The 26,713-nt window shown below is 37.1% G+C and overlaps 1 protein-coding gene across 1 annotated transcript in view; it reads left to right on the plus strand.

The window, feature by feature from the left end:
* Positions 1 to 26,713, plus strand: part of THUMPD2 (THUMP domain 2 tRNA and snRNA guanosine methyltransferase) — a 43,060-nt gene that overhangs the window by 137 nt on the left and 16,210 nt on the right. The window contains exons 2-9 of the mRNA XM_007445762.1: positions 1,039 to 1,065; positions 4,969 to 5,101; positions 6,476 to 6,879; positions 7,837 to 7,914; positions 10,316 to 10,368; positions 18,457 to 18,544; positions 25,403 to 25,474; positions 25,964 to 26,078. Of these exons, the coding sequence (XP_007445824.1) occupies positions 1,039 to 1,065; positions 4,969 to 5,101; positions 6,476 to 6,879; positions 7,837 to 7,914; positions 10,316 to 10,368; positions 18,457 to 18,544; positions 25,403 to 25,474; positions 25,964 to 26,078 (970 nt within the window). The remainder of the gene's footprint in view (positions 1 to 1,038; positions 1,066 to 4,968; positions 5,102 to 6,475; positions 6,880 to 7,836; positions 7,915 to 10,315; positions 10,369 to 18,456; positions 18,545 to 25,402; positions 25,475 to 25,963; positions 26,079 to 26,713) is intronic.

The raw sequence follows: 26,713 nt of genomic DNA on the forward strand, positions 1-26,713 counted from the left end.
GCCCCGCCCCCGCCCCTGGCCGTGGCGCCTCCCCGCCGGGGTCCGTCCCAGACCCGGGAAAGCGACGTGAGCCCCGCGCTCTCGGCCCGCGAACCCACGGAGGCGACGTCCTGGCCCTCGGAGTTCTGCTGGCAGGTCCTCTAATTACTGCCGGAAAGACCCGCCAGCCGTTTTTCCCTGCCCATCTGTTACCGCGTATCTGTCACGCGTGAAGTTCTGTTAAAAAGAGGGGTTGACGCAAGTTACTTCATGGATTCTTTAAAAGAAAAGTGATAGTGCCTATAATTAGAATTAGACCTGTCAGAATCCTTTCTCCATCCTTTAAACGCAAATATAATCTTCGGGTAAGTGATAAAGGGTGTGCAAAGTACACCTTAAACACGCGGTAAACAGTAGCTAGAAAAATTCTCTTGGAAGCCTCAGAGGAGGAAGTTAACAGTTGCTGGCATTTATATGCTGTTAATTTCAATGAAACGAAGGAGGTTTTAAACATCAGTTTAGGTTCTAGGACATGCTGAGCCTGGTTCTTGAAAACAGAAAAAGGATGTAATAGAAAAGTGCTCCAGTATCTTGATGGTATATATGTGACAGCGTGAATGATGTGTTTTTGGAAAATGAAAGCTTAATGAAAGAAATAGACCACTCCACTCCCAGGACTCCTGCAGTGTTGAAGGTCCACAAAAGGAGTTTCAGTGATGAGGGGGTGGGGAGAGGAGGATAGAGGGGTCATGAAGAATGGCATCAATCTTTATTAGACTACCTGCCAATTTGTGGTTTTGGTCATAGAATGTCATAGAGTATTGAATGTAGCTAATCTAAAAAAGCAACAGTAGCAACTGCTGACATGGATTAAGCATTTAATATGTGTCAGACAGTTTTCACTACTGCCCTATGGTATGAGGTAGGCTCCACATTTAACAGAAACGGAAAATGAACAGGTAAAGTCCAATAAAATATTCAAGTCGTGGAACCAGAAAACGGCAGAGCTGGGATTCAAACCCAAGCTGTCTGTGAAAGGAAGCATGAGCATATTATCATGTTCAACCTAGGCAGGCTGGGACCTGGGTCCAGTTCCTTAAACACTGTGTGGCCATGACGTCTTGCTGCACTGATTTTTTAAAATGTTAACGTAGAGTTCTTGGTATGAAAAATAGATGGCTTGACCCAGTCTGCATATGCTGCATTATTAGAAAAAAGATGGTCTCTGCTAGTTCTCAGTCTTTGCCATTTGCTTCTCCATGGTGTGGTTTCATATGTTCCTCCATCCTCTATGTTTCCTGGAAATCGGAGTCCTGTAAGTTATAGCTAGCACTTGGTCATATTCAGGTTTGATTTTTTTTTTTTCCTCCTGGTGGTGGGGCAAGCCTCTCTATAGGTTCCTGTGTATTTTTAAATATTTAATTTATAGCATATAAATATATACTATAGTATGTAGTGTGTAGAGTACTTTAAAGAAATGTGTTGGGTAAAATTAAGCTTTACTTTGTAATAATGTTTAATGTGTTAAATACTGTTATTTATTATAACAATAAAAGCAGGAACGGTAATTTTAAAGATAGTAGAGGTGTCTCCAATGCCAGCTGGCCAGGAGGCCCTGTCAGTTGATTAATCAGCCTTTATAAATCCACATAGCAAAGACAATTAACCCAGGTCGTTTTGTTTTTACTTTTTTAGTGGGGTCATGATGATAGAGGGTAGTGGTGTACAGCTAAGCAGATAGTTGAGTTGTTTCATAGTTTTTCATTTAATGTAGTAAAGTATATATTTTTAATTCTCCAAAAAAGCTCACACCCCACCTCAGTCCTTCACTTAGCACTTTAAAATTAATTCCGAAATTAAATGGCATCTGTAGAATTAGGAAAACTTTGGTATCTCCCTATATTACTCTACCTTACTTTTTTGCATAGGCTTAAGCTTTTCATCTTTGTGTCAGACTTGAATCCCTGAATTTTAAGAGAGGTAAAACTGCTAAGTGCCTAGATAATGCTAGCCGATAACAGAGCTATTTTTTTCTTTAATAAAGACTGTTATTTCATCTTCTGAAGTGTTAGACATAAAACCAGCTGGTTTTAGGCAGTTTTTAATGATTTAATTCCAAATGGGAAGAACAGATTGGATATATAAATACATTTTCAAGGAACAAATACTGGGATGAAATATTCTAAAATGCCACAGTTCTCCCTAATTATTGTAATTGAATATGATCAGTTACAAACTAAAAAAACTGAGTAACGGTAACTTCAGTGTTTGAAATCATAAACACCAAAATTCATCTCTCTACTACTTTGAGATACAATGTCTTTACAAAGGGTGAACTGTTAAAGTGCTTTCATATATGTGGCTGATTCTCACAGTGGCGGTTTTACAGCTTAATAAACTGCTTCTGATTACATGCTCACTTCTTATAAAAGGAATGTAGGCCTAATGTTAATTTTTTAAATAAAGAGAATAATGTTGCTTTTGGTTTTGAGAATGTATTTAGTGCCTCAACACATATTATTCTTATGATTGGATACCCCAAATAAATTAAATGACCTTTTAGGTCCTCTTAATTAACTTTATTTTCAGTCAACGTTTTTTTTGTTTTTTTGTTCTCCACACCCCCCTCAGAAAAAGATATTTTTGGAGGAAGTTCATTATATAAACTGTTTCCCTTGATACTCAGGTAAGTGAGAAAAGATAAGATCTTTGTACAATTAAATAACAAATTTAACATCTAGACTACTTAGGTTAAAATCACTGGTCTAGATGTTTGCATCAGTTTGTTTATAAGACTTGGATCTTAAAACCATACATTTTCAGTAAAATATTTATTTCAGTTCCCCCAGAATCTTGACAAGGTATTTCATGTCTGTTAACCTGTTTTGTGATGGCTTAACATCAGCTATATTTTTTAGGTCAAGTAACATTAAATCTAAACTTCTAAAAATTTACTTTTTAAAACTGTGTCTCCAAGTTCTAAGCACTTTTGAGGTATATATTTAGTTTTGACTTTAGAGGGAAAATGTCACCTTTGTAATGGGAAAGAAGTAAATTGTAGAAACCAGAAGTTCTTGTTTTAGTTACTTCATTATCCCCTTAAATACTGATTCCTAAACATTCTTCTCATTCCCTATTTCCTCCATCTCTCTTGGTCAGCTACATTGCTGGTTCCTAAGCTATTTTTTTTTTAAGTTTATTTGTTTTTCCAGCTCTCTTGAGGTATAATTGACATACAACATTATGTAAGTTTAAGGTGATTTGATACATTTATATATTGCAAAATGATGACCACCATAGCATTAGCTAACACCTCCATCCCGTCATATAAGCACCATTACTTTTTTGTGGGGAAAACATTTAAGATCTACTCTTTTAGCAACTTTCAGCTATATAATACAGTATTACTAGCTGTAATCACCATGCTATATGTCAGAGCCCCAGAACTTGTTACTCTTGTAACTGGAAATATTGGGGTTTTAATTGTTATCAACCTAGGGCTTCCCCAGTGGAGATGCTTCTTCATCAAGCTAGAGTGGTGACCTCAGAAATTACCATCCACAAAGCTTAGTTAGACCAGGTCAGATCAAACATACAACATTTGGAGTTCAAATTCCCATTGAATGGGAACTACCTACACACTTGGGATCCCCCAAATTCCACGGTTGCCTCAGTCCTAGGAAATGACATAAAACCATGTCAGTCAGCCCATGGCCACTGCTAAAAGGAGAATGCTAGGACCCTCCACATCCATCCTGAACCTGAGGGCATTGGAATGAATCAAAAGGTTTAGGGTTCCATTGGCATTAAGCACCATTTGCTGTACCTCATTCGACTCTCAGTGAGGCAGTGCTCTCTTCATTTTCCTTTCTTCCCTGACTTTGACCACATAGCCATCCTGTCTCCAAAACCTCTGTTTGATGCATACTTCTTGCTTCTGTCCATTTTCCAGTTCCCACAGCCAAATGGTTCATTATTTCTTCCTCAGTAATCTACTCCCTCTAGCATCACATTCACCACTCAGTCCTTTATGCCTCTTCCACAGTCATTTTTTCTGCCAGCTAATTTACTGCTGTCATAGTTTTCATCAAAAGCCTATAATGCTTGACCACTAGCATCTGTGGTACTCGAAATTTCGTGACCGTTATCAAGCCGGCCTGAGCTACAGCATCCATCCACCTGACACCATCAGTAAGCATCACACAGCAAATGTTGCCATGCTGACTTACAGTTTACTTCAGCCGGGTTGTCACTCCCATCTGTGTGTTCTTGCCCTTTTTCCTTTTGTTAGAACCCCTCTTCCTAAGTCTTATAGGATTCTTCCCCGAGACTTTTACTAACGATGGCTTCCATCGTTGGTGCTACTTATTGTACCTACAGCTTATCAGTGCGTTTATTATGTTAAGTATTTCATTTTCTTCTGGGTTTAATGCAGGTTGTTGTCTTATGAATTTTACATTTTAATTTGTATGTCAGTGCATGCCTATTACATTATTATTCATCTTTAAGATTTATACTGTATGCTTCCTTGTAGACCACGAGGTAGATGTTTAAGAAATACCTACTGATTATTTTAACCTTGGGCTAGACACCTCATTTGTCCTCTCCATTATACCTTTCCTTTGCCCACTCTTAACAGTTGTGTGAGATTTGATAATTAATGAGTATTTTGTGTTCTATTTTTTTAGTAGTGTGTGCACACACACACTTTCCAAAAGGTAACATAGAAAGATTATGATCTTGGTCACTGACTATGTGACTTCATACAAATTATTTAACTTCTCTAAGCCTCAATTTCCTAATCTATAAAATGGGGATGATAAAATCTACCTTAGAGGGCTGTTATAAGGATGAGGGGGAAAAGAATGTATTCAGAGTGCCTAGTACAGTGTCTGATAAATAGTAGATACTTCAGAAATGGTCATTTTTATTATTGCTAGTCTAGGTGCTATGTTTTAATTCATTAATATCTATTTTTTCTATCTCTAGGTTGAATATATTTCAGGAAAAGTTTTTTTCACCACCTGTTCTGACTTGAATATGCTGAAAAAATTAAAATCTGCAGAAAGGTTATTTTTGCTGATTAAAAAGCAGCTTCCATTTAATGTTTCTTTAAGTAAAGGTACAGTGTATACCTATTGCTTTTACCCCCCATGATATATTGTACTCCAAAGTTTTCTGCTTGGTAATTAATATGTAGCCATTTCATATTTTTAAGATTCATTCAGACCCGTGGGATCGTTAATTAGTTATTTTTCTGTATTTCCTGAACATTATCACCAAATTATGTCTCTTCTCTTTGCGATCTGCCGCCTGTCTTCTGAGATTTTAGTGTCCTAAGTCACATTTCTTCCTTAAGAATTACGATCAGACACCTTCTCTAGAACTATGTGTGGTCAGTGCATTTATTTAGATTTAGGAGCATGTAATAACCCAAAATGTATTGATTTAATTAATTGGTCAAAACTGTCACCATCTAAATTTTAACTGATGAGTGATATAATTGGAAAAATACTACATAGTAAAATTCCCTATTTGGGGAACTTTAAATGTTTTGAAAAAACTTATACCCATTTATAAAGCATTAGAGTTAAAGAGGGCTTAAGAGATTTCTTGTCCACTCCCTAATTTTATAAATATGCTGCTGAAATAATGTAAAGATCTTGATAAAAGCAACAAAATAGGATCAGATACATCTGGATAAAACATTGCCTTAAACCTCATTTTGATTGCTGCTTGTGCACAAGAGACCATGTCATCATATAGTCTATAATAAAATGTATCAAGAAAGATCCAAATGGCAAGAAATCAAGACAGGGCAGAAAAATGGTTTTAAAGCAAATCCTAAGGTATTATATTGTGGGATCAATAAAATTTCATCCCAATATTCCACACACTTTCATCTTTAGAGAACTACAGTAATTATTCTTGGGTCATTTTTATGTCCCTTGTTCATCAAGGAAAGGTTACATTTTATGGAGCATGGCTGGCAGTCCCTAAGTTATGAATGGGTTGTATATCTGAAGTGTTACTTTGTGGAAAATCATTTTACGATCTGTGCTAATATTGTATGGTCTAAAATAGTCCCAAGATTTGGTTGCTCTGTTTTTGAGCTCTGTGTTTTGCAATTTATTCTGTTTTTTTAAACTTAATTTTTGTAGGCAAGATAGGCATTATTTTAAAGATCAACACATGCTCTAGGTCTGTAAGTATATTGAAGAGATGCATATGTTATCGTAGGACAAATGATCTTGCTAAAGAAAATGATAACTTTGTAGGAATTTTAAAGCAGTTTTGACGTTAAGTATGGAATATACAAATGAACTTTATTCTGTACAATATTCTTATGTTAAATTATATAAATTCCAGATGAAAGGGAAGTCACTATTCATGTAGCAATTTAATAAAATTTCTTATTTTAAAGAAATAAAGGTAATGGGATTTGGGGGTGATGAATAGCTTCAGTAAAGGGTAAACTGAGATTTTATTTATTTAGGAAAAATATTTAATGAAATGCAGAGACTCACAAATGATGATCCTGAAAGCTGGTTGAATGCCATTTCAATTTGGAAAAATCTCCTTGAACTTGATGCAAAAAAGGTAAAACTTTCTCAAAAAAATGCTAACCCACTAAAACGAAAAGTGGGAGAAAATGACATCATCGCTAAGAAATTGAAAACAGCACAAATGCAAGAGATCCAAGAGAGTAAGGAATGCCAAATGGAAAAACAAATAGAAGAAGAAACACCGGAGCAAGGAAGTTTTACCACTAAAAGAGACAAATCTCAAGAACTTCAGAACGATGTAGCAGAAGCAGTTGATACTCATAACCAGAACGACTTAACTTTCAGAGTTTCCTGTCGCTGCAGTGGAGCCATTGCAAAGACCTTTACTGCACAGGTATACTTTCCCCCTCCAGAGTGGGTTACCATTTTCTAAAAGAATTTATTACTCTTTAGATCTAAAAAGAGGTGAAAACCTTTCTCAGAATACATAAACCAGGCCCAGACAGATAACTAGGCCTAATCTCATTTAAGTAAATCTCTTCTAAAAATGCATTTTCCTTCTTAACTGTACCTCAGGTGCTTAAGAGGAATAGTATGCCATTCTATGTAAAGACTTCCTTTTACTTTCTCCCTAAAAGTTTCGTTAAACGGATAGATATCCTTTACATTTGGAAATCCTAATATGGTCTGAAGCTTTTTGGCTTTCTCTGTAGTTCGGTTCTGTGTTTATTGAATTGTTGCTCTGCACCAGGTCCTGCATGTGGGATTGTCCCAGGACCCAGATGCAAATACACAGACAGACGTAAAAGAAGAGCAGAGACCACGAACAGACCCTACAAAGTTCACTAATATAAAGGGCATAAGCCTAGGTCCTTTGGCCAGTCTTAAAATCAGACAGACCGTTAAGTTTGAGCCTAATGCTATTGCTGGTAATTTTTAAACGTACAGGATTGCCATAGCTAAAATAGTTAACCTTTCAGCTTGCATCTGTTTCCTAAAACCCAGAATGACCATATTTATCAGGCCATGATCTGGTTATTTCATGTATCTAAAATTACAAGAATAAAAAAAATAAAAAAATTTTTTAAAAATAAAATAAAATTACAAGAATAAAGATTACATACAAGTAGACGTTAATGCCATAGGATGTGTTGGGGGTGGAAGAGGTAAAAATATACCCTTTTTGCCTTGAGTAGAAAATGCTTTCGTGTGATATTTTAATATTGTAACCTTAAATTACCATCAGATAGTCTGATTGATTTTCCTGCAGACTCTGTTAGTTTTTGCTTACATTTAAACTTAAAATTTTCATTTTTAGTATATTCTTTTCTATAACCTGCTGCTTTTCCAGGAGGTAGGAAGAGTAATTGGAATTGCTCTCATGAAACAGTTTGGATGGAAAGCAGATTTGAGGAATCCAAATTTAGAGGTAATGAATGTTCATCTTATTTTATATGCTTATAACCTAATTCTTTAAAGACGATGCCAACTATTCTTTTTTTAAATTGAAATATAGTTGACATAAAATATTATGTTTCAGGTGAACTACACAGTGATTCGACATTTGCATACATTACAAAATAATCACCATGATAAGTCTAGTAACCATCTGTCCCCATGCAAAGTTATTACAATATTATTGCAATGTCAACAACTTTTATTGTGCTTTTCAATTTTGCTTTAGAGTTTTTAAAAATCATGTCTACATGGATCCAGCAGTCTGTTTCCTCTTTAGCAATAGAATACTGCAGATAATTTTGCTAGTAGTTTTCACTATGAAAATGTCTCATCCAAATAGGACTTTTGGAATGGAATTGTTTAGTCACAGTTAAACTGAACATTTAATATGAGGTTGCAGAGATGCTCTCTATAATCACTATAATAAATAACACGTCTGTATAATAAGAAATTCTAGCTAATGGTAAAAAAAAAAATCGGAAAACAAAAAGGCCAATACAAAGTTAAATAGTGTGTTAATTGTGGCTTTGTTAGGGTTTGGGGATTATTTTTCTTTTTCTCTATTTTCAAAATCAATTTAAGGAGGTTACACAATTTTTAATTAGAACAAAGTAAACACTTACATGGGAAAACAAATTCTAGCTATAACAAATATTCTTCACTATTTTTTGAAAACCATCTCATAAATTTGACCAGTTTAGTCACTTTTATGATTCATTAATTTATAAACTTATTGTTATATAGCTTTAAATGGAGTAATGGCTGGCCAAATCAGAAGATTTTGTGTTGTTTTTCAGTTTTGTTATTTGATATTTTTTGCTTTTAAAAAGTCATGCCTCTTTTATATTCTTTATTGCTGTTATGCAAAATATTTTGACCTCAAGAATGTTTTGACATTTGAAGGAAGGGTGTCTTCCTTTCATCTGCCCCTTTCCACTTTGCTTATCTTCTGCTCTCCTGGTTTCCTCCTCTCCATCTCTCCCTGACTCTATCTCACTGTCTCAGAATTATAGTTTTCTCATAGTTTAGCTCATAACTAAATATATCTAATTTAATTCCTATCATCCATTTAATGCAATTAATAATAGCTATTGGTAGAAATAATCAACACAAAACAAAATTGACAACAGTAGAATCACACATAGTGAAATCCGTGACCAAAATTGACAGAAGAATCAAATCTTAACGAATTTTGTTCTGTACAGTTAATAGAAAAACCTTCATAGTGGGGAAAGCTATACCTGATAACATTTGATATATAAAAATATCAGTATATCATATCTTGAATATAACTTTTAAATAGAAAAGAATTAATCCCAATTAATAGTTTTGCTAAAATGAATAATATAAAAAATTGGAAAGTTTAGCTTCAGTAATCAAGGAATTAAACTGACTAAACGGAGTTCACTCCAGATTATTCTTTTCTTAATAAAAGTTTATCAATATTGGAATAATTCTGATTAAACTATATTAAAATACCTTTGGGGTGAAAGTATCAGGAATCAAATGTTCTTGAGGTCAAACAGCAGAATTAGAATTCCATAAGCCTCATCAGGCTACAGAAGGAGGGTTCTTTAAAATCTGTGTGGGCTACTAATTATAACTTGAGACATTTAAATCCTCATCATGGCCTATCATGACGACTACAGCTGACACTGCTATACAACTTAAAGGAAGGCGGTTAAGAGAGTAAATCCTAGGAGTCTTTATGACAAGAAGTTTTTCCTTTTTCCCCTTCTTTTCCTTTCATCTATATGAGAAGATGGATGTTAGTTGGACCTATTGTGGTAATCATTTCACAATATACATGAATGAAGCCTTCATGCTATATGCCTTAAACATATAGAGTGATATATGTCAATTATTTTTCAATAAAACTGGGGAAAAAAATAACAAGGTAATAGAAGGAAGAAGCTCCCCTATAAATAGTAGGGAGGGGAAAGGTCACCCTTGCTACAGTATATTTGGCTTAAAGAAAGTTTTCTGTTAACCATGGCATCAAGTCTTATTTGAGGCGAGAATTAGGGTAGATTTAGGTAGTTGTCTCTAACCTAAAATGATGAAAAATCTAATTTAGTTAAGATAATTCAAAGAATCACTGGGAAGAAAGGTGACCTTGAGTTCTTCGTAATATGATTCTCAGTATAACTTGTATACAATTTGACCTCAGAATTTTTCTATGAGAAGTACTTAAAATTTACTTTGCCTCTGCTCAGTAAGAAATATTATGGAACATTTTTCTGGATATGACAAAGCCTTGGAATTTCTTATAAAATATAGGTTATATAGGTTCAAAATGGAAGTTTTCAAATTGTTAATCATTTGGTAATGCATTTCCTGTTCCATTTTAACTTCTGTATTTGTTCTTTCAGATCTTTATACATCTAAGTGACATTTACTCTGTGGTGGGAATTCCTGTGTTCAGGTAGATATTGTTTCTAAGTTTCAGGTTTGTTCCTTAGTAGAGTTTGTAAAATTAAGAACTTTGTGCTTTTATTTATAGTATGAAAGAAACATTGATATATCAGAGGGGGCTAAAGGCAAAGCATCTGAGTTCTTTGCTTGAGCCAGTAAAGTGTTTTCACGGAGCTTAGTAGATATGATCTGATCGGACTAGAGCTGTGAAAGATTTGATCACAATAACCCACTGATTACATGATTCATACTGAAAATCATATCTAATTATTTCTATTATTAAATGATTTTCACAGGCCCATATTTAAGCTAAAATTTTTAGTCTGTTGGCCTCTTGGATTTTTTTTATTAAAGTAGAAAATACAACACAGTACTTAAAAGTCACCTTAGGGCTTCCCTGGTGGTGCAGAGGTTGAGAGTCCGCCTGCCGATGCAGGGGACACGGGTTCGTGCCCCGGTCTGGGAAGATGCCACATGCTGCGGACCGGCTGGGCCCGTGAGCCATGGCCGCTGAGCCTGCGCGTCCGGAGCCTGTGCTCCGCAATGGGAGAGGCCACAACAGTGAGAGGCCCGCGTACCGCAAAAAAAAAAAAAAAAAAAAAAAGTCACCTTAAACATTCTTCAAATTTTACTGCAGTTCTTTTCTTGTGGGAGAGTAATTCCAGTTTTTAAAATCTTCAGGTTTTCTCTCTAGTTACGTTGGGTACTATACAATAATAAATGCAGTTGATTCCTTTTCTTATTCAGAAATACTTATTGAACGCTTATCGTACGACAGGTCCTTTTTCTAGATGCTTTGGGAAGAAAGAGCTGGTTGGATAATGGAAATAGGGATTTTCAGTTTGTTGGGAACATGTGAATATTGTTGGCATCTTCAAAACATTTTATATGCAAAGCCCTGTTTACACAGTATAAGGTGATTTAGATACCCTTTCTCTAGGTGATTCTAGGCATGGAATGTTTTTAAAATCCTAAAAGTGCTATGGGAATACCTCACTTACCCTAAACTCACATTTGTGCATGTGTAAGCCTGAATCAGGATGTAAAAAGGAATGCTGAAGGTCATTGTAATAGCTTTTATCAAATGGTGCACCATAGCAGTTGATTAACACAATACGGAGAACACTGTAGATGTTCAAGAAGTGTTGAATGATTGAGTTCCACTGTGTGCTAGTTGTAGGCTACCCTATAGGTTAGGCCCCACTAGCCTCTAGATTACAAAAATCATGCACCCAATAATATTTCTTGTCACCTCAACACACACGAGGTCATCACATGCCTCAATGTCCTGTTGGTTTCCCTTGGCCCCCACCTACCCCAGTAGCCTACCAACTCTCCCAGACGAAACCTAACCCACTGTTTTATACCTACACCTACAACGTGTCCAGGCTGCCCTACTCCAGTGCCTTTTGAAGTCCCAGGCCCTAACCCCTGCAGAATATTTGTAAAACTTTTTTTTTTTTTTTTTTTTAGCAATTTTGCCTACCATGGGTTTTTTTAATTTTATAATAGTCAACAGGAAAGGTGGGAGAAACTGAAAGATGGCCACATTTCAACCTAGTGTAATTATTGATAGTCACCAAGACAAGGGTAAGGAAGACTAGTAAGACAGTAAAATATGAAATATATTTTTAGAAGGATTCATAAAGCAGCTAAATATTCTTTAACACTTTGGCCCCTAAAAGGGTGAGCTTAAGTGTCTAGAATATTGATTTATAAGGAACATTTCATCCCCAGCAGGGCTGACTGATGCAGTATGAATGTATTTAGATTTTTGGCACCAAATAAAAGAACTCATTTTTAATTTGTAATCATATATAAAAATGCTAACTTTCATGCTCTTTTATTATTAACTTAGCAAATATACATATACATAAGTTTTTATATGTGTTTTTCAAAGGTGTACAATTTTATTTAATGCTTGTTAGACACCCTCAAGAAATCATGCTTATGGCATCTCAAGTAATGACTGGTAATTTAACCTAAAAGTTGACAAATAAAAGGTATGTATCTGAAAATTAAGGCTCAGACCCTGAATGAGCAGTGGCTGAAAATAAGATTGCATTAGATGCTCTGTGATTAGTCTGTTTCACTACCTCAGCGAAGGAAGGAAGCAATCACGAAGTGTGTTGATTAAAACAGTTCGCCATTGTGTGAGGCAAGGGAGGCATATGAAGAACTGAAAAGCAGATAGCGGTGGACAAGAGAAGTGATGGTGGAGGTCAGAAACTGTAACCTGGTGACCCTGACAAGAGAAGAAAGTCAGAAGTGCTGGAACAGAGGACAGAGCAGCCATCGAGTTTGAGGGACACACAAAAATGTGTATCTTAGTAGCACATCACCTGGTACACTAAGCATAGTGGATAAGAACCATGGACTTCAGTTCCTCCTTCTCCACAAAATAACTCTGTGAGTCGGGGCATATTACCACGTTCCTCTGCTATAAAATCAGGAAAAGGATGGTATCTACTTCCTAGCTTTGTAGTTGGGATTAAATGAGATAACACATACGAAAATGAGATAACTGCTTTTATGATACAGTAAGTGGTGAATAAATTTCAACTATTCTTATTTATTCAACTATTCTATTTTTAAACAGATCAGCAACTAGGGAGGGAATTTACCAGAGTAAGATTAATTCATTCAATTAATTTCAAGTGAAATTATCTAATGAGTACTTACTCTGTGCTAAGCATTGTGCTACATATCCAGTGTTCAAAGATGAGTAAGATTAACCTATACACTATAATTACACTAGGTTATTAAACACAAGGAATTCACTCTAGTGGGAGAACAGATATGTGGTCAGTGCTTGATTGGAATTAGAAAAGAGGACCTAACTGATGGAGGACAGGTGAGCAAAAGAACACAGAAGAATATTGCTCAGTGTATCACTTAAATGGAGAATAATAAGCAAGGATATCTCAAGTGGACAAGAGAAGGAAAGGATCTTACAAGCAAGGAACTGCATGTGCAGAGGCATGGAGGTGTGAGGAGGCTTGAGGTACATGGCGGACAGCAAGTAGTCTCGGTATAGATGGGACAGGGAGTGCATAGGGAGAGTGGTGGAAAAGGAGACTGAGGATTGGGAACGAGTCATGAAGTGTCTTATAAGCCGGGTTAAATAGCTTGAATTTTATTCTAAAAGCAGTAAGAATTTGAAGCAGAAGAGTGTTGTGATTAGGTTTGTGATTTTTAAAAAATTACCAAGGAAATTATATTTTAAAGTGGAAGGGAAATAAAAAAGGGGGGGTTTAAACTCTTATACCGGTTCAGGCAATGAATGATGAAGAAATGAACTAAGGCAAAGTTGGGGGTAATAAAAAGGAGGCCGTGCATTCAAGAAAATGTTAGGGAGTCTAGAATAACTTCCAGATATCTGATTTTGGCAACCAAGAGACACTGGTGTCAGTCACTGAGGTATAAAATATGGGGAAAGGAAGTTGTGTGCGTTCAGTGAAACATGTCCAAGTAGATACTTAAAGTTGTAGCTCTGGAGTTCAGGTGACAAGTCTCAGCTGGAGGTGTAGATGAGATTACCCAATACATAGATGGTAAGTGGCCTAAGGAAATGAAGACGTATATCAAGACAGTAAATACAGGGAAAGGAGAGTGTACTTAGTTTATATCTTTAAATTTTGCAGTACTTAAAGAACCTCCAGGTAAAAGATGTCCAAATACACATTTGAAGATAAAGATCTGGGAATCAAGGGACAAATCTAGGCTAGAGAGATGTAGCTGAGAATGTCTTCAACTTGCTGATAGACGGTGTGTAAGAGAAAAAAGAAGAAATGTATGTAAGATCAAAAACCACCTTTATTTATTTTCTTAACATCTTTATTGGAGTATAATTGCTTTACAATGGTGTGTTAGTGTCTGCTTTATAACAAAGTGAATCAGCTGTACGTATACATATATCCACATATCTCCTCCCTCTTGCGTCTCCCTCCCACCTTCCCTATCCCACCCTCTAGGTGGGCACAAAGCACCGAGCTGATCTCCCTGTACTATGTGTCTGCTTCCCACTAACTATCCGTTTTACATTTGGTAGTGTATATATGTCCATGCCACTCTCTCACTTCGTCCCAGCTTACCCTTCCCCCTTCCAGTGTCCTCAAGTCCATTCTCTATGTCTGCGTCTTTATTCCTGTCCTGTCCCTAGGTTCTTCAGGACCTTTTTTTTTTTTTTAGATTCCATATATATGTGTTAGCATATGGTATTTGTTTTTCTCTTTCTGACTTACTTCACTCTGTATGACAGACTCTAGGTCCATCCACCTCACTACAAATAACTCAATTTCATTTCTTTTTATGGCTGAGTAATGTTCCATTGTATATATGTGCCACATCTTCTTTATCCATTCATCTGTCGATGGACACTTAGGTTGCTTTCGTGTCCTGGCTATTGTAAATAGTGCTGCAGTGAACATTGTGGTACATGACTGTGTTTGAATTACGGTTTGCTCAGGGTATATGCCCAGTAGCAGGATTGCTGGGTCATATGGTAGTTCTATTTTCCGTTTTTTGGGGTTTTTTTGTTTTTTTTGTTTTGTTGTTGTTGTTGTTTTGCCGTACGCAGTCCTCTCACCGCTGTGGCCTCTCCCGTTGCGTAGCACAGGCTCCAGACGCGCAGGCTTAGTGGCCATGGCTCATGGGCCCAGCCGCTCCGTGGCATGTGGGATCTTCCCGGACCAGGACACGAACCCGTGTCCCCTGTATTGGCAGGCGGACTCTCAACCACTGCACCACCAGGGAAGCCCCTAGTTTTAGTTTTTTAAGGAACCTCCACACTATTCTCCATAGTGGCTGTATCAATTTACATTCCCACCAACAGTACAAGAGGGTTCCCTTTTCTCCACACCCTCTCCAGCATTTATTGTTTGTAGATTTTTTGATGATGGCCGTTCTGACCAGTGTGAGGTAATACCTCATTGTAGTTTGGATTTGCATTTTTCTAATGACTAGTGATGTTGAACACCCTTTCATGTGTTTGTTAGCAATCTGTATGTCTTCTTTGGAAAAATGTCTATTTAGGTCTTCTGCCCATTTTTCAATTGGGTTGTTTGTTTTTTTGATATTGAGTTGCATGAGCTGCTTGTAAATTTTGGAGATTAATCCTTTGTCAGTTGCTTCATTTGCAAATATTTTCTCCCATTCTGAGGGTTGCCTTTTCATCTTGTTTATGGCTTCCTTTGCTGTGCAAAAGCTTTTAAGTTTCATTAGGTCCCATTTGTTTATTTTTGTTTTTATTTTCATTTCTCTAGGAGGTGTGTCAAAAAGGATCTTGCTGTGATTTATGTCATAGAGTGTTGTGCCTATGTTTTCCTCTAAGAGTTTGATAGTGTCTGGCCTTACATTTAGGTCTTTAATTCATTTTGAGTTTTTATTTTTGTGTAAGGTGTCAGGGAATGTTCTAATTTCATTCTTTTACGTGTAGCTGTCCAGTTTTCCCAGCACCACTTATTGAAGAGACTGTCTCTTCTCCATTGTATATTCTTGCCTCCTTTATCAAAGATAAGATGACCATATGTGCGTGGGTTTATCTCTGGGCTTTCTATACTGTTCCATTGATCTATATTTCTGTTTTTGTGCCAGTACCATACTGTCTTGATTACTGTAGCTTTGTAGTATAGTCTGAAGTCCGGAAGCCTGATTCCTCCAGCTCCATTTTCCTTTCTCAAGATTGCTCTGGCTATTCGGGATCTCTTGTGTTTCCATACAAATCGTGAAATTTTTTGTTCTAGTTCTGTGAAAAATGCCATTGGTGGTTTGATAGGGATTGCGTTGAATCTGTAGATTGCTTTGGGTAGTAGAGTCATTTTCACAATGTTGATTCTTCCAATCCAAGAACACAGTATATCTCTCCATCTGTATGCTCGTTAATTTCTTTCATCAGTGTCTTATAGTTTTCTGCATACAGGTCTTTTGTCTCCTTAGGTAGGTTTATTCCTAGGTATTTGATTCTTTTTGTTGCAGTGGTAAATGGGAGTGTTTCCTTAGTTTCTGTTTCAGATTTTTCATCATTAGTGTATAGGAACACAAGAGATTTCTGTGCATTAATTTTGTATCCTGCTACTTTACCAAATTCATTGATTGGCTCTAGTAGTTTTCTGGTAGCATCTTTAGGATTCTCTTTGTATAGTTTCATGTCATCTGCAAACAGTGACAGTTTTACTTCTTTTTCCGATTTGGATTCCTTTTATTTCTTTTTCTTCTCTCATTGCTGTGGCTAAAACTTCCAAAACTATGTTGAATAATAGTGGTGAGAGTGGACAACCTTGTCTTGTTCCTGATCTTAGAGGAAATGGTTTCGGTTTTTCACCATTGAGAACAATGTTGGCCATGGGTTTGTCATATACGGCCTTTATTATGTTGAGGTAAGTTCCCTCTATGCCTACTTTCTGGAGGAAAAAACACCTTTATTTTTGTACTAAGGTAAAAGCCAGCTAAACTCTGATTAAACACATCAGCGGATTTTACAAAAGTAGGGAATTATTTTTATTTTCAAGGAGTTTATTTCTGAACACTTCTTTCCCCCGAATAATTTTATTTTTACTGACATAATGAGGCTGTTTTGTTGAAGTAATAGCAGATTAGTTTTGCCCAAGGTTAAGCAAAATAAGAATGTGTTCACTTTTGTCACATACTAATAGAATTGGCTTCCATAAAATAAAACCTCTAGTAGTAAAAATATGCACATAATGGCTAAAAATTTAAAGGTTCTACATAAATCTCTGATGCTTAGAAAAGCACTTTGCAATATATATGGACAAAGACAGTTTTCCATACCAATTCTCGCACTCTCTCTCTCTCTCTGTTTGTTTCTAGAGTGAAAATAATCTCTTCATTTTGGTTTTAACTAATGTGTTTTGTAGCAAGATAATTGCTGCACTTAACCTGCAGAAGCAAGATTCATTGATCAAAATATTTTATAGTCTTTCTACCTGCAAAGTTTATATCCCAGATTCCAAATCTGTGGATATAGTACTATTTACAATGTGAATTTTTATTTCCTGAAAAACCTTTTAAGAGGGAAAAAAACACAACTCTCATGGGTTTACCATATAGGGCTTCCTCATAATAGTAAATATGCAATTATACTGTTTTATTTGATAAGGTATTTATAATTACCTCATTTCATTCTAAGATCTTAAGAGGCTTGCAGTAAATACACAAAAAACAGGATAACTTAAAGTCAAAGAAAGAGCAGAAATAAAATGATGAAAGGAAATAGGGTTTGGAAAACACTGTGGCTTTGTGTAATGTTAGTAGAAGAGCCCCTTAGTGGCTTTGGAACAAGCCTATCCCCAAAACAACCAGGCACTGATTCTTGAAATCATACCCGTAATGTCTTACCAACAAATTGTATACATGAAATAGAAAAGTGCATTGATATTTCCAAGGAAATGCTTGTTCTTTGCATTAGAAATATAAAAATAATTTTCTGAAAATTTGTATCAAATCTGGAAACACCGGTAGTAGCAATGATTAGGTATAAAGTGTAAAGTGATACATAATGGAGACCAGTGAACTCATTGGGGAGATGTCTGCTTCAGCCCTTCATTCGATAAATTATCTTAGGCAATGCAATGTCATGCTTCATTCCATCTTTCGAGAAAGATGCAAATGAGCAAAAAGCAAACTTACAAAAGGGACCTTTTAGAAAACATATTTCAAGGGTTATCATCCATTCAGCCCTGCTTCCTATACTACATCTATATCACAATGCAGTCTGTTCCCCTTGATGACTCCAGATCAGCAAGGCAAGGTCTAGTCCGTGTGGGAAGTCAGGGAAGTATATAAACACTTTAGGAAGATTTCCCTCATGTGATTAAATCTTTATAAGTTAAACACATAATGGTTTAAATTTCACTTATCTAAAAAATTTACCTTTCTGAAATACCACGCTGGCTGGTTAGACAAGGTGCCAATTAGAGAAGGTAATTTTGTAATAAGGTTAAATATTCTCTAACAGGAAGTACTTTAGTGCATGTTGTATGAACTTGTTAAAATGAGGTACAGATATGAATGGGTTAATTATTTTTGTTTACATCATATTCTTTAACATACAGTAATATTGGGTGTTCTTTTCTTTTAGGGTTCCTTTAGCCAGCAGAGCTTACATCAAGACAGCAGGACTGAGATCTACCATAGCGTGGGCAATGGCCTCTCTCGCAGAAATTAAGGTAAGGAAACTGTTCTCATTCTTATTAATGTAATAGCAAGGTCCTTTCCATAATTAACTTACACAGTCTCTTATTGAGAGTCATCTTTTCTCTTTAGTTCTTCTAACCTTTTTTTTTTCTTTTTCTTTTCTTGCCATTACTCTTACGAACTGCAGTTGGATATGTTTTTATGTACTGTTGAACTTCTGAGAGTATTTTGGCTATGAAAAAGCGGAGTCAAAAGATAGCTCCATTTTATTATTCCTAATTTTTTGTCACAATCACGTGGCCTGTACAACCTCTACTTCTTAAAATTTAACCAAGATCTTGATCAGTTTTTGTAAATATTCCATGGACATAAGAAAATAATTTTATTTTCTAGTCAAGCGATGGCCTTTATATCTTTACTTACTGTTTTACTATCTGCTCAGTTCTGAAAGAGGTATTTTGAAATTTATTAGGTTATTACATTTTTTTAAGATTTTGCCTTTTTATTAGTTGTTACCTCATTCAGCTGCTGTGTAGTTTGGTTTATACTCTTTTATGAATGTTACTGCTTCATTGTGAAGTGTGCCTCTTTCTTGTTATTAAAGTTTTCATTATCTTGATTTGGAAGTTTAAATTTAAATTTCACCATGTCTTATTAATATTTTCACTGTTTTCTTTCTCTTTGCATTTTCCTTTGTAGTAGTTCTTTGACACCGCTTTATTTTCAACTTGGTTTTCAGTGTGTTTTTTTTTATAAACACAGAACTCTGTTTTTATCCCACTCTGATAGGCTCTGTCTTTCAATGAGAGTATTCAGTATTATGATAGATACACCTGATTGCATTCCTCCTGTTTTATTCCGTTTGTAACTTCTTACAGTTTATTCTTTATTTTTGCTAATTTAAGCAAGTTAATCATTTCACTGTTCTCTCTGAGGTTGGATTTTACTTTATGTTCTATTCCATTAGTGGCTCCCTCTCCCAGCTCTCTTAATTAAACACATGGGACTCGATTGATCCTAACTTTACAACAAGACATCAACTCTTTTCTTTGCCAAGACACTGTTTTTACCACCAGGACAATCTAATCTTCCCCACTCTGTCCCCTCTTCCCTATCATAAGCTGAGACCTCCAGGGAACTTGTGTCTCTTCTGCCCCACAGAATTACTCCTCCCTACAATGAGACCTTTGAAACATTTTCCCCCCTTCCACTCCCAACTCCCAACTACTGGATTGAACTAAATTATTTATTATGTATCAGAATTTCCCTTAACGCATGACCCTCTGTTTCAGAAGTTCTTATTCTGCACTTATATTACACAGCCTATCCTTAATCATTAAGAGGTAATGTGTGTAACATGCACGTTGCTGTATAAACACACAAAGATATACTGTGAGGTGCATTGCTCCTCGCCTTTGTTCTTCACTTTGAGGCCTTGGCTCAGGTTTCTTTGTTGCTTGGTTAGTCTTTTCTTAGCTACTTTCCCCAAATGTGGTATTGAGGAATATACTGTCTGGATTCCTATATATCCTCAAGCTTCTTCCTGTCAACCTGGGTATCGCCACTTTGGCTAGGTATAAGATTCTTGAGTTGCAGTCCTTTTCTCTCAGAGGTCTGTCGATGCTCTTCCATTGTCTTTTCACTTCTGGTGTTCTAGATGAGCAGCTCACGCCAGTGTGATTTTTCTTTTCCATTATGCCTGTCTTGTCCTTTCTGCTTGCAAGCTTATGAGAGTTTTCTCTTTAATCATCTAAAGTTCAGGAATATCACCCGGATGTAAATATGTATGTAAGAGTCTTTTCTATTCAACCCAGAACTCGGTGAGTCTGAGTGAGTTCTAATTCTGGCTCTACCACTTACTGGCTGGGAAACTTTACGTAAGATAACTTAACATCTCTGTGCCTAAGTTTCTCATTTGCAAGATGAAAATAATAATCTCACAGGGTCATGTGAGGACTAAGTGAATTAGCATTTATCAAATGATGGAACAGTGCCTAGCATATAGAAAGTATGTAAGTGTTGACTTCTGCTATAGTAATGTCGGGGAGGTGAAGACTTCCCCCCTACCCCTCTTGAGTTCTTTTGGCTGGGCTAATAATTAAATTGACACAAGACAGAGTAATAGGAGGAAAAAAAAATTTTAATTCTTATGCATGGAAGTCTCATAGAAATGGGACCCCTGAAGTGACCAAAGCATGCTGTTTATGTATTATTTTTAGACAAAGAAACAATTATTTGTGAAGATTTAATGAAACAAAGGGGCTTGTGCTTGTAGTAGCAGACGAATGAAGAACTAACAAAGTTTGTTTATACAGCTTTCTTAGCCTTCAGTTCCCTAACTCTGGTGATAAGGATGCTTTCTACCTCCTCCCAGTAGTGGGAGGATACCTTCACAAGGGAGATTTAGTTCCTGCTTTCAGGGGGAAAGGTGGTGATCAGAGTGTCGTCTTCTTTCTTTCTTTCTTTGTGAAGATCACTTCTTTTTACTGGCTGTTTCTCAAGTAACTTTAATTCAAGATAATCAATATGCCATTGAAGCATATTTTGGGGTGGCCTGCCCTGGACCCCAACAGTAATAATAATCATAGTTATAATAATTATTATTTGGAATTTATAATGATAAAAAAAAATTTTTTTCCTCCACCTCAGGCACTCTTTCATGCATTATTTACTTATTATTTCCTCAATTATTTTGCTTTAGTGTCTTTAACCTTAAACCACTTCCTTTTTCCTGCTTCTGGAATTCCTGTGATAAACACGTTAAGCTTCCTTTCTCACATGCTCTCCATCTCTTTATATTTCGGCTCTGCGTTTTGAGTTATTCTTGGAAACTAGAACAAGAGTCACAAAGATGTGCTCTACTTTATTTATTGAAATGTTTAGCTTTAAAATCATGGTCTTTTTTAGCTTTGGAAAAATGTGTGTGTGCATGCTATATTTGCTATCTCTAGAAGCTCTTACTTTTTTTCACATGTTTATCTGTTCCCTCCAAAAGTTTCATTTCACTAGATGTGTGTTCTGTTTGCTCTATGTTCTCTCTAGGTTTTGAGGGACCTCCTCCCCTTAGATGTGTCATTATTTTCCTTTGTTGCCTCACTGGGGCTCAAGTGTGGTTAGTAAAGTATTTTAAATGCCTGGAATCCTGTAAGTGGTAAAAGGCAAATGGATCTCTGGCCCCCCTGGGTTTGGTAGTATAAGGAGACTGTCAGCCATGCTCAGGCACTCAGTGAAAACTTTCCTATGCACTAGTCTCCCTGCAGGTCCACAGATCTCTGAAGACCAGGTTTTTCCCTGATTCCAGTGATTTCCCCTCTGGGTTCCAGTGCTGGTCTCTAATCACCCACCCAGCCCATGGCAAGGAGACCTCATACTGGTTCCTTCTCCTGGGACCTCAGCAGAGCCCAGGGCATCGCTTAGCACCAGTTGCCTGTAGTTCTGAGCATCACTTGCCTCAGAAGTAAGTAGCTCAGAGTTGAGAGAAAAAGAAGAGAGCTATTTCCATATTACCACGTTCCCAGAATCCATGATTTTCTTTTTTATTTGATTTAAATCTTTAGCCTAAATTTCTTTTAGTTAGGAGAGAGGGATATGGTAACAGTTTATTTTTTCCCAAACTTCCAATGATGTCACCACAGTTTATATTTACATATAAATTTATATAACCACCTACAAATTTGAAATGTTACCTCTATCTGATATAAACATACAATTTTCAGAAATATAGAAAGTAAATGATCGAAAATATCCACAGATAATACTCAATGAAATTTTTCCCTTTTGTCAGTTTGTCCTGCTAGGACCGAAAGTAAAAATTGTTTCTCTAATGTGACCATCAACAAAGAAGGTCTGTTAAAATAGGTGAGAAATAGCACAGCAGGTTTCTTTTGGGGGGAATGCAGTGATGACCCACCACGTAAGTGATCCCAGTATCCAGCATTGATCCAGGCCCTTCTTTGGAGCTTGGTACCCAGAGCAGTGCACAAGCAGCTCAACCTCAGGTAGGCCAGTGCCACAAAAAATGAAACTTAAGTCTGGGGTCGTTAGATATTTTTCATGTTTACTATAAACTGTTCTTCCTATATATCATAACAAGTAAGGAAAAGCAAGTTCTATAAATCTCAGTTATTCTTTTAAGCATATGGAAATACTTCTCTGCTTCTGCCTGTGTACCCAAATGTCATGGATAGAAAAGGTCCTACAGTAAAATAGACATTGAAAGATACTTAAGGTCAAATTACCTCATTGAACAGGGACCATGGGGGAGAAAGAACACAGTGTTTGGCACATTTTAAGATCTTAATAAAGATTAGTTCTCATACCACTATTAATCTTAAAGTTGCCATTTAAATCCTTATGCTTTTTGTTACACTCTGCCCCATCATGGGGGACCCATGTGATACTCTCCATAATTTCGTGCCAGGAGAAAGTCTCTCTCTCTCGAAGGACATTTTGTTTCTTTCCATCAGGTACCCCCTAGCTCTGACTGAAACCTGGCTGTCCTCTGAGCGTTCTGCCTCCTCTATAGACAGACCAAGGGACCGCTGGGCCTGGAGGTGGGATAGGTGTCCTGCTTGGCCTCGTCGCCCCTTCTGCCCCAGATCTCTCACTGCCTTAGAAGCGCATGCCATCAGATTATCCCGGTGTCTACAGATCTCTTCCTATCTTTTCTGTAATGGTTTAGACCATTTCTCCTGTCGTAACTCTTTAGGACCTCAGTGTCCACTGTGTAGTCTGATCCCTTAGTGTCTTGGCTTCCCTACCTCTAACGATCTGCCTTAGTCACATCCTAGACTTTGTCATACCCAGAAGGGTATACCTTCCAAAATCTCAGATTCAAGAATCCTGCTGTTAACCTTCTCTTTCCCATTCACTTCCTCTTGGGCCCTAAAGCAGTTCTTTAACTCCATGGGACCTCTAGTAGGTGACCCTACTCACCACCTGTCCTCAGCCCCCTTTCACAGCTTGGATTTTATGTTCTATCATTACAGCCATTTCTTGACCATACTTTGAATTCTCTTCTTAATTGACTTAAATATTGGAATCAGAAGAGAACTTTAACATGTTCTTCCTACCAAGTTTACCAACATCTTGGAATCTACGCCCTCATACTTTGCCTTGTCTTCATTATAATAAATGAACTGTCCTTGTTTCACTCCGTTACTTGTGTACTGGATTCCATTCCCTCTTGCCTACTTGAGGACTTTTTTCTCTACTAGGTCATTCCCATCAGCATGTACACATTCCCATTAGCATGTACACATCTTGCAACTTAGAAAAGAATTAACCCTCTCCTCAACCCACATGCTCCATCAGCTACCACCCCTCCTCTGCTTCCCTTTACAGAAAAACTTCAAACTAGTTGTCCATATTTGGTGTCTACTTTTTCTTTTCCCACTCTTTCTTGTGCCCACTTCCCTCAGGTTCTCATCGCCAACAGTCCACTGAAACAGCTCATCTTGCTTAATCTACTAGCATGTGGACACTGTCATCACTCCTTCCTGAAATGGGTGTTTCCACTTTGTTTCAGGACCACTCTAGGTTCTATGTCAGGATGTGCTGCCGTCAGTGTGCACTGCTGTACTTAGGAGATCACCGGTGTCCGGCCCATAGACTGTTCTTTTCTAACTTCTCTTGCTTCCTAGATGGCTTATCCAGTTTTGATGCTTTAAATACCATTTACAAACTAACAACCACGGTTCCCAAATTTATATCTGTGGCCTGAACCTCTCCTCTGAACTCCAGATGCTTAAGTCCACTTGACATCCATGCTTGGTCTAAGAGGTATCTCAAAATGAACATGTCCAGAACTATACTGTTGTCTCCTTTGTAGCTTTTCCTCCCCAACACTTCCCAGCTCAGTAACAGGCAGCTCGTCTTCCTGATGCTCAGGTCAAAAACTTCAGTCACTTCAGACCGTTGTCATTCTTTAACATGCCACATGCAATCCATCCTGTTGGTTCTGCCTTTAAAATATACCCAGAATCCAACTAATTCTCCCCACTTCCACCAGCGTCACTCTTTATTCAAGCCACCGTTACGTCTGCCTGGATTCCCTAACTAGCCTCCCTGTAACCCTCTTGCCCTTCTGTGATCCGTTCTCAACAGAGCAGCTAGAATGATCCCTTTGAAATGTAACATCGTGTTACTCCTGCTTAGTTTCCCTCCAACAGCTTCCCACCCTTCAGCATAGAACCAGACCCCTTGTAACACCTACGAGACCTGACGTGATGCAGCCCCACCCCAGCCCCACTGCCCAGATGGGAGAGTTCTTAGTTTTTTCTCCACATTTCCTGTTCTCCTCAGGTGCAGATCGGATGACACTTTCCTGGCCCCTTCAAATTGTGTGTGTCATGTGACTGACATGCTTTCCCCAATTAAATGTTGGTGGAAATGATGTATGTCACTTCCAGATGGCACCTTTAAAAGCCAGTGCCTGATTTGTCTTGCTTTCTTTCCCTCTGCCACAGTGGTGGCCGTGCTCCAGGTGGCGACCACTTCACTGTCTGACTTGCTGAGTGAGGAGCAGAAGCCCCAGGTGTCATTCTGTGGGCTTGGAGCCTGAGCTACACAGTGTTTTCAACCTGTAGGACTTGGTGGCTGTGACTGCACACGGTGTAAGGCAGCCCATCTTGATGGAGTAGTCTGGCCACCTCTCTGACGTAATCACCACCTTTCCCCTCGCGCTCACTGTGCTTTGGCCACACTGGTTTCCTTCCTAATCTTTAAATGTGTCAAGCATACCTGCACTAGGGATTTAACTACCTGAAATTCCTAATAAAGTACAGAAAGGAGTCTTTACTCTGAAATATTGATTCCTCAAGTGTTAGGTTTCTTTTATAATACCTATTATAATAGATTTAATGATAGCAAATCAACATTTCTGTCTATAGGCTGGTGCAGTTGTTCTAGATCCAATGTGTGGACTTGGAACAATACTTTTGGAAGCTGCTAAAGAATGGCCAGTAAGTTCTAAAGTTTGGTAAACCAGGCAATGTCTTCCGTTAATCAGTGTGTGTGTGTATTCACTTACCAATTATTTACAGGTAGACTGTCTATTTAGGGATTATTTTTTAATTATACAAGTTGCTATATAACTGTAATAAAAATAGACTATGAAGGGTTAATTAAATTGCTGTTATTTCTTTAAATACTGTGATAAATTTAGGAAAATATGATAGAAATGCAATAATTAGTCATGACCTAGATTATATAAATCCCTAAATTCCTTAGACATTTGTAATTGTAAAATATTATTAACAGTTTTTAAAATTTTAACAAAAACTTGTTTTTTGCCCATGAATGTCATTTTAAAGAAATATTCTAAATTTGTTTTAAGCTGAGTTAACAAATCTATTAATTTCATTTTCCTCATTGAAAATGCAAGTAGATTCTCTTAACTACATAAAATATGGGTTTATTTATACTTATAATATGAATTTCTTCCCTCACAGGATGTGTATTACGTGGGTGCTGATGTCAGTGACTCACAGTTACTAGGTGCATGTGACAATCTGAAAGCTGCAGGCCTTAAGGATAAAATTGAGTTACTTAAAGTCTCTGTGATAGGTAAGATATTAAAAATGCAAACATTTGGGGTAAATGAACATTTGCAAATACATTTAGAATCATAATATAAAACAAGACTCACTTTTCATATATAAAGGTTGAATTGTTTATACCCTGTAATATATCTGTGGCGCCAATACTCAGTTTACTTCCAATATGATAATTGTAACTTTTTAATTCTTCAAATGATTCATGATCAGGAACGGTATTTATGTAGTTTCCCTAAGCATGTAAGTAAAAGCATGCCTTCTTAAGATGTGTTTGTTGCATCTGAACCATTTCTCACATCATAACCAGGGATCACTTAGTATAGGCATAAACTAAACAGAATAATAATAATAGCTCTGTGGATTCTTTCAGATAAAGTATATGAAATGTTTTGAATTACCTTACCTTCTCCTTGCCTCATTGGACAGTATTCATGTGATATAGGGAGTGAGGTGACCAACTATCCCAGTTTGCTAAACCAGTACTACTTTCAGGGCTAAAACTGGGAAAGTCTGGGGCAAACCAGGACAATTGGTCACCCTGTGAGGTAGAGGGAAACCATTACTCCCAGTAATTCCACTGATGCGGAATCAACAGCAAGAAACATGATGAGGAATCGAGTCTGTGGAGTCCAAAATAATATTTCC

This window comes from Lipotes vexillifer, unplaced genomic scaffold (genome assembly GCF_000442215.2).
Source record: "Lipotes vexillifer unplaced genomic scaffold, Lipotes_vexillifer_v1.1 scaffold278, whole genome shotgun sequence".
Lineage (NCBI taxonomy): Eukaryota > Metazoa > Chordata > Mammalia > Artiodactyla > Lipotidae > Lipotes > Lipotes vexillifer.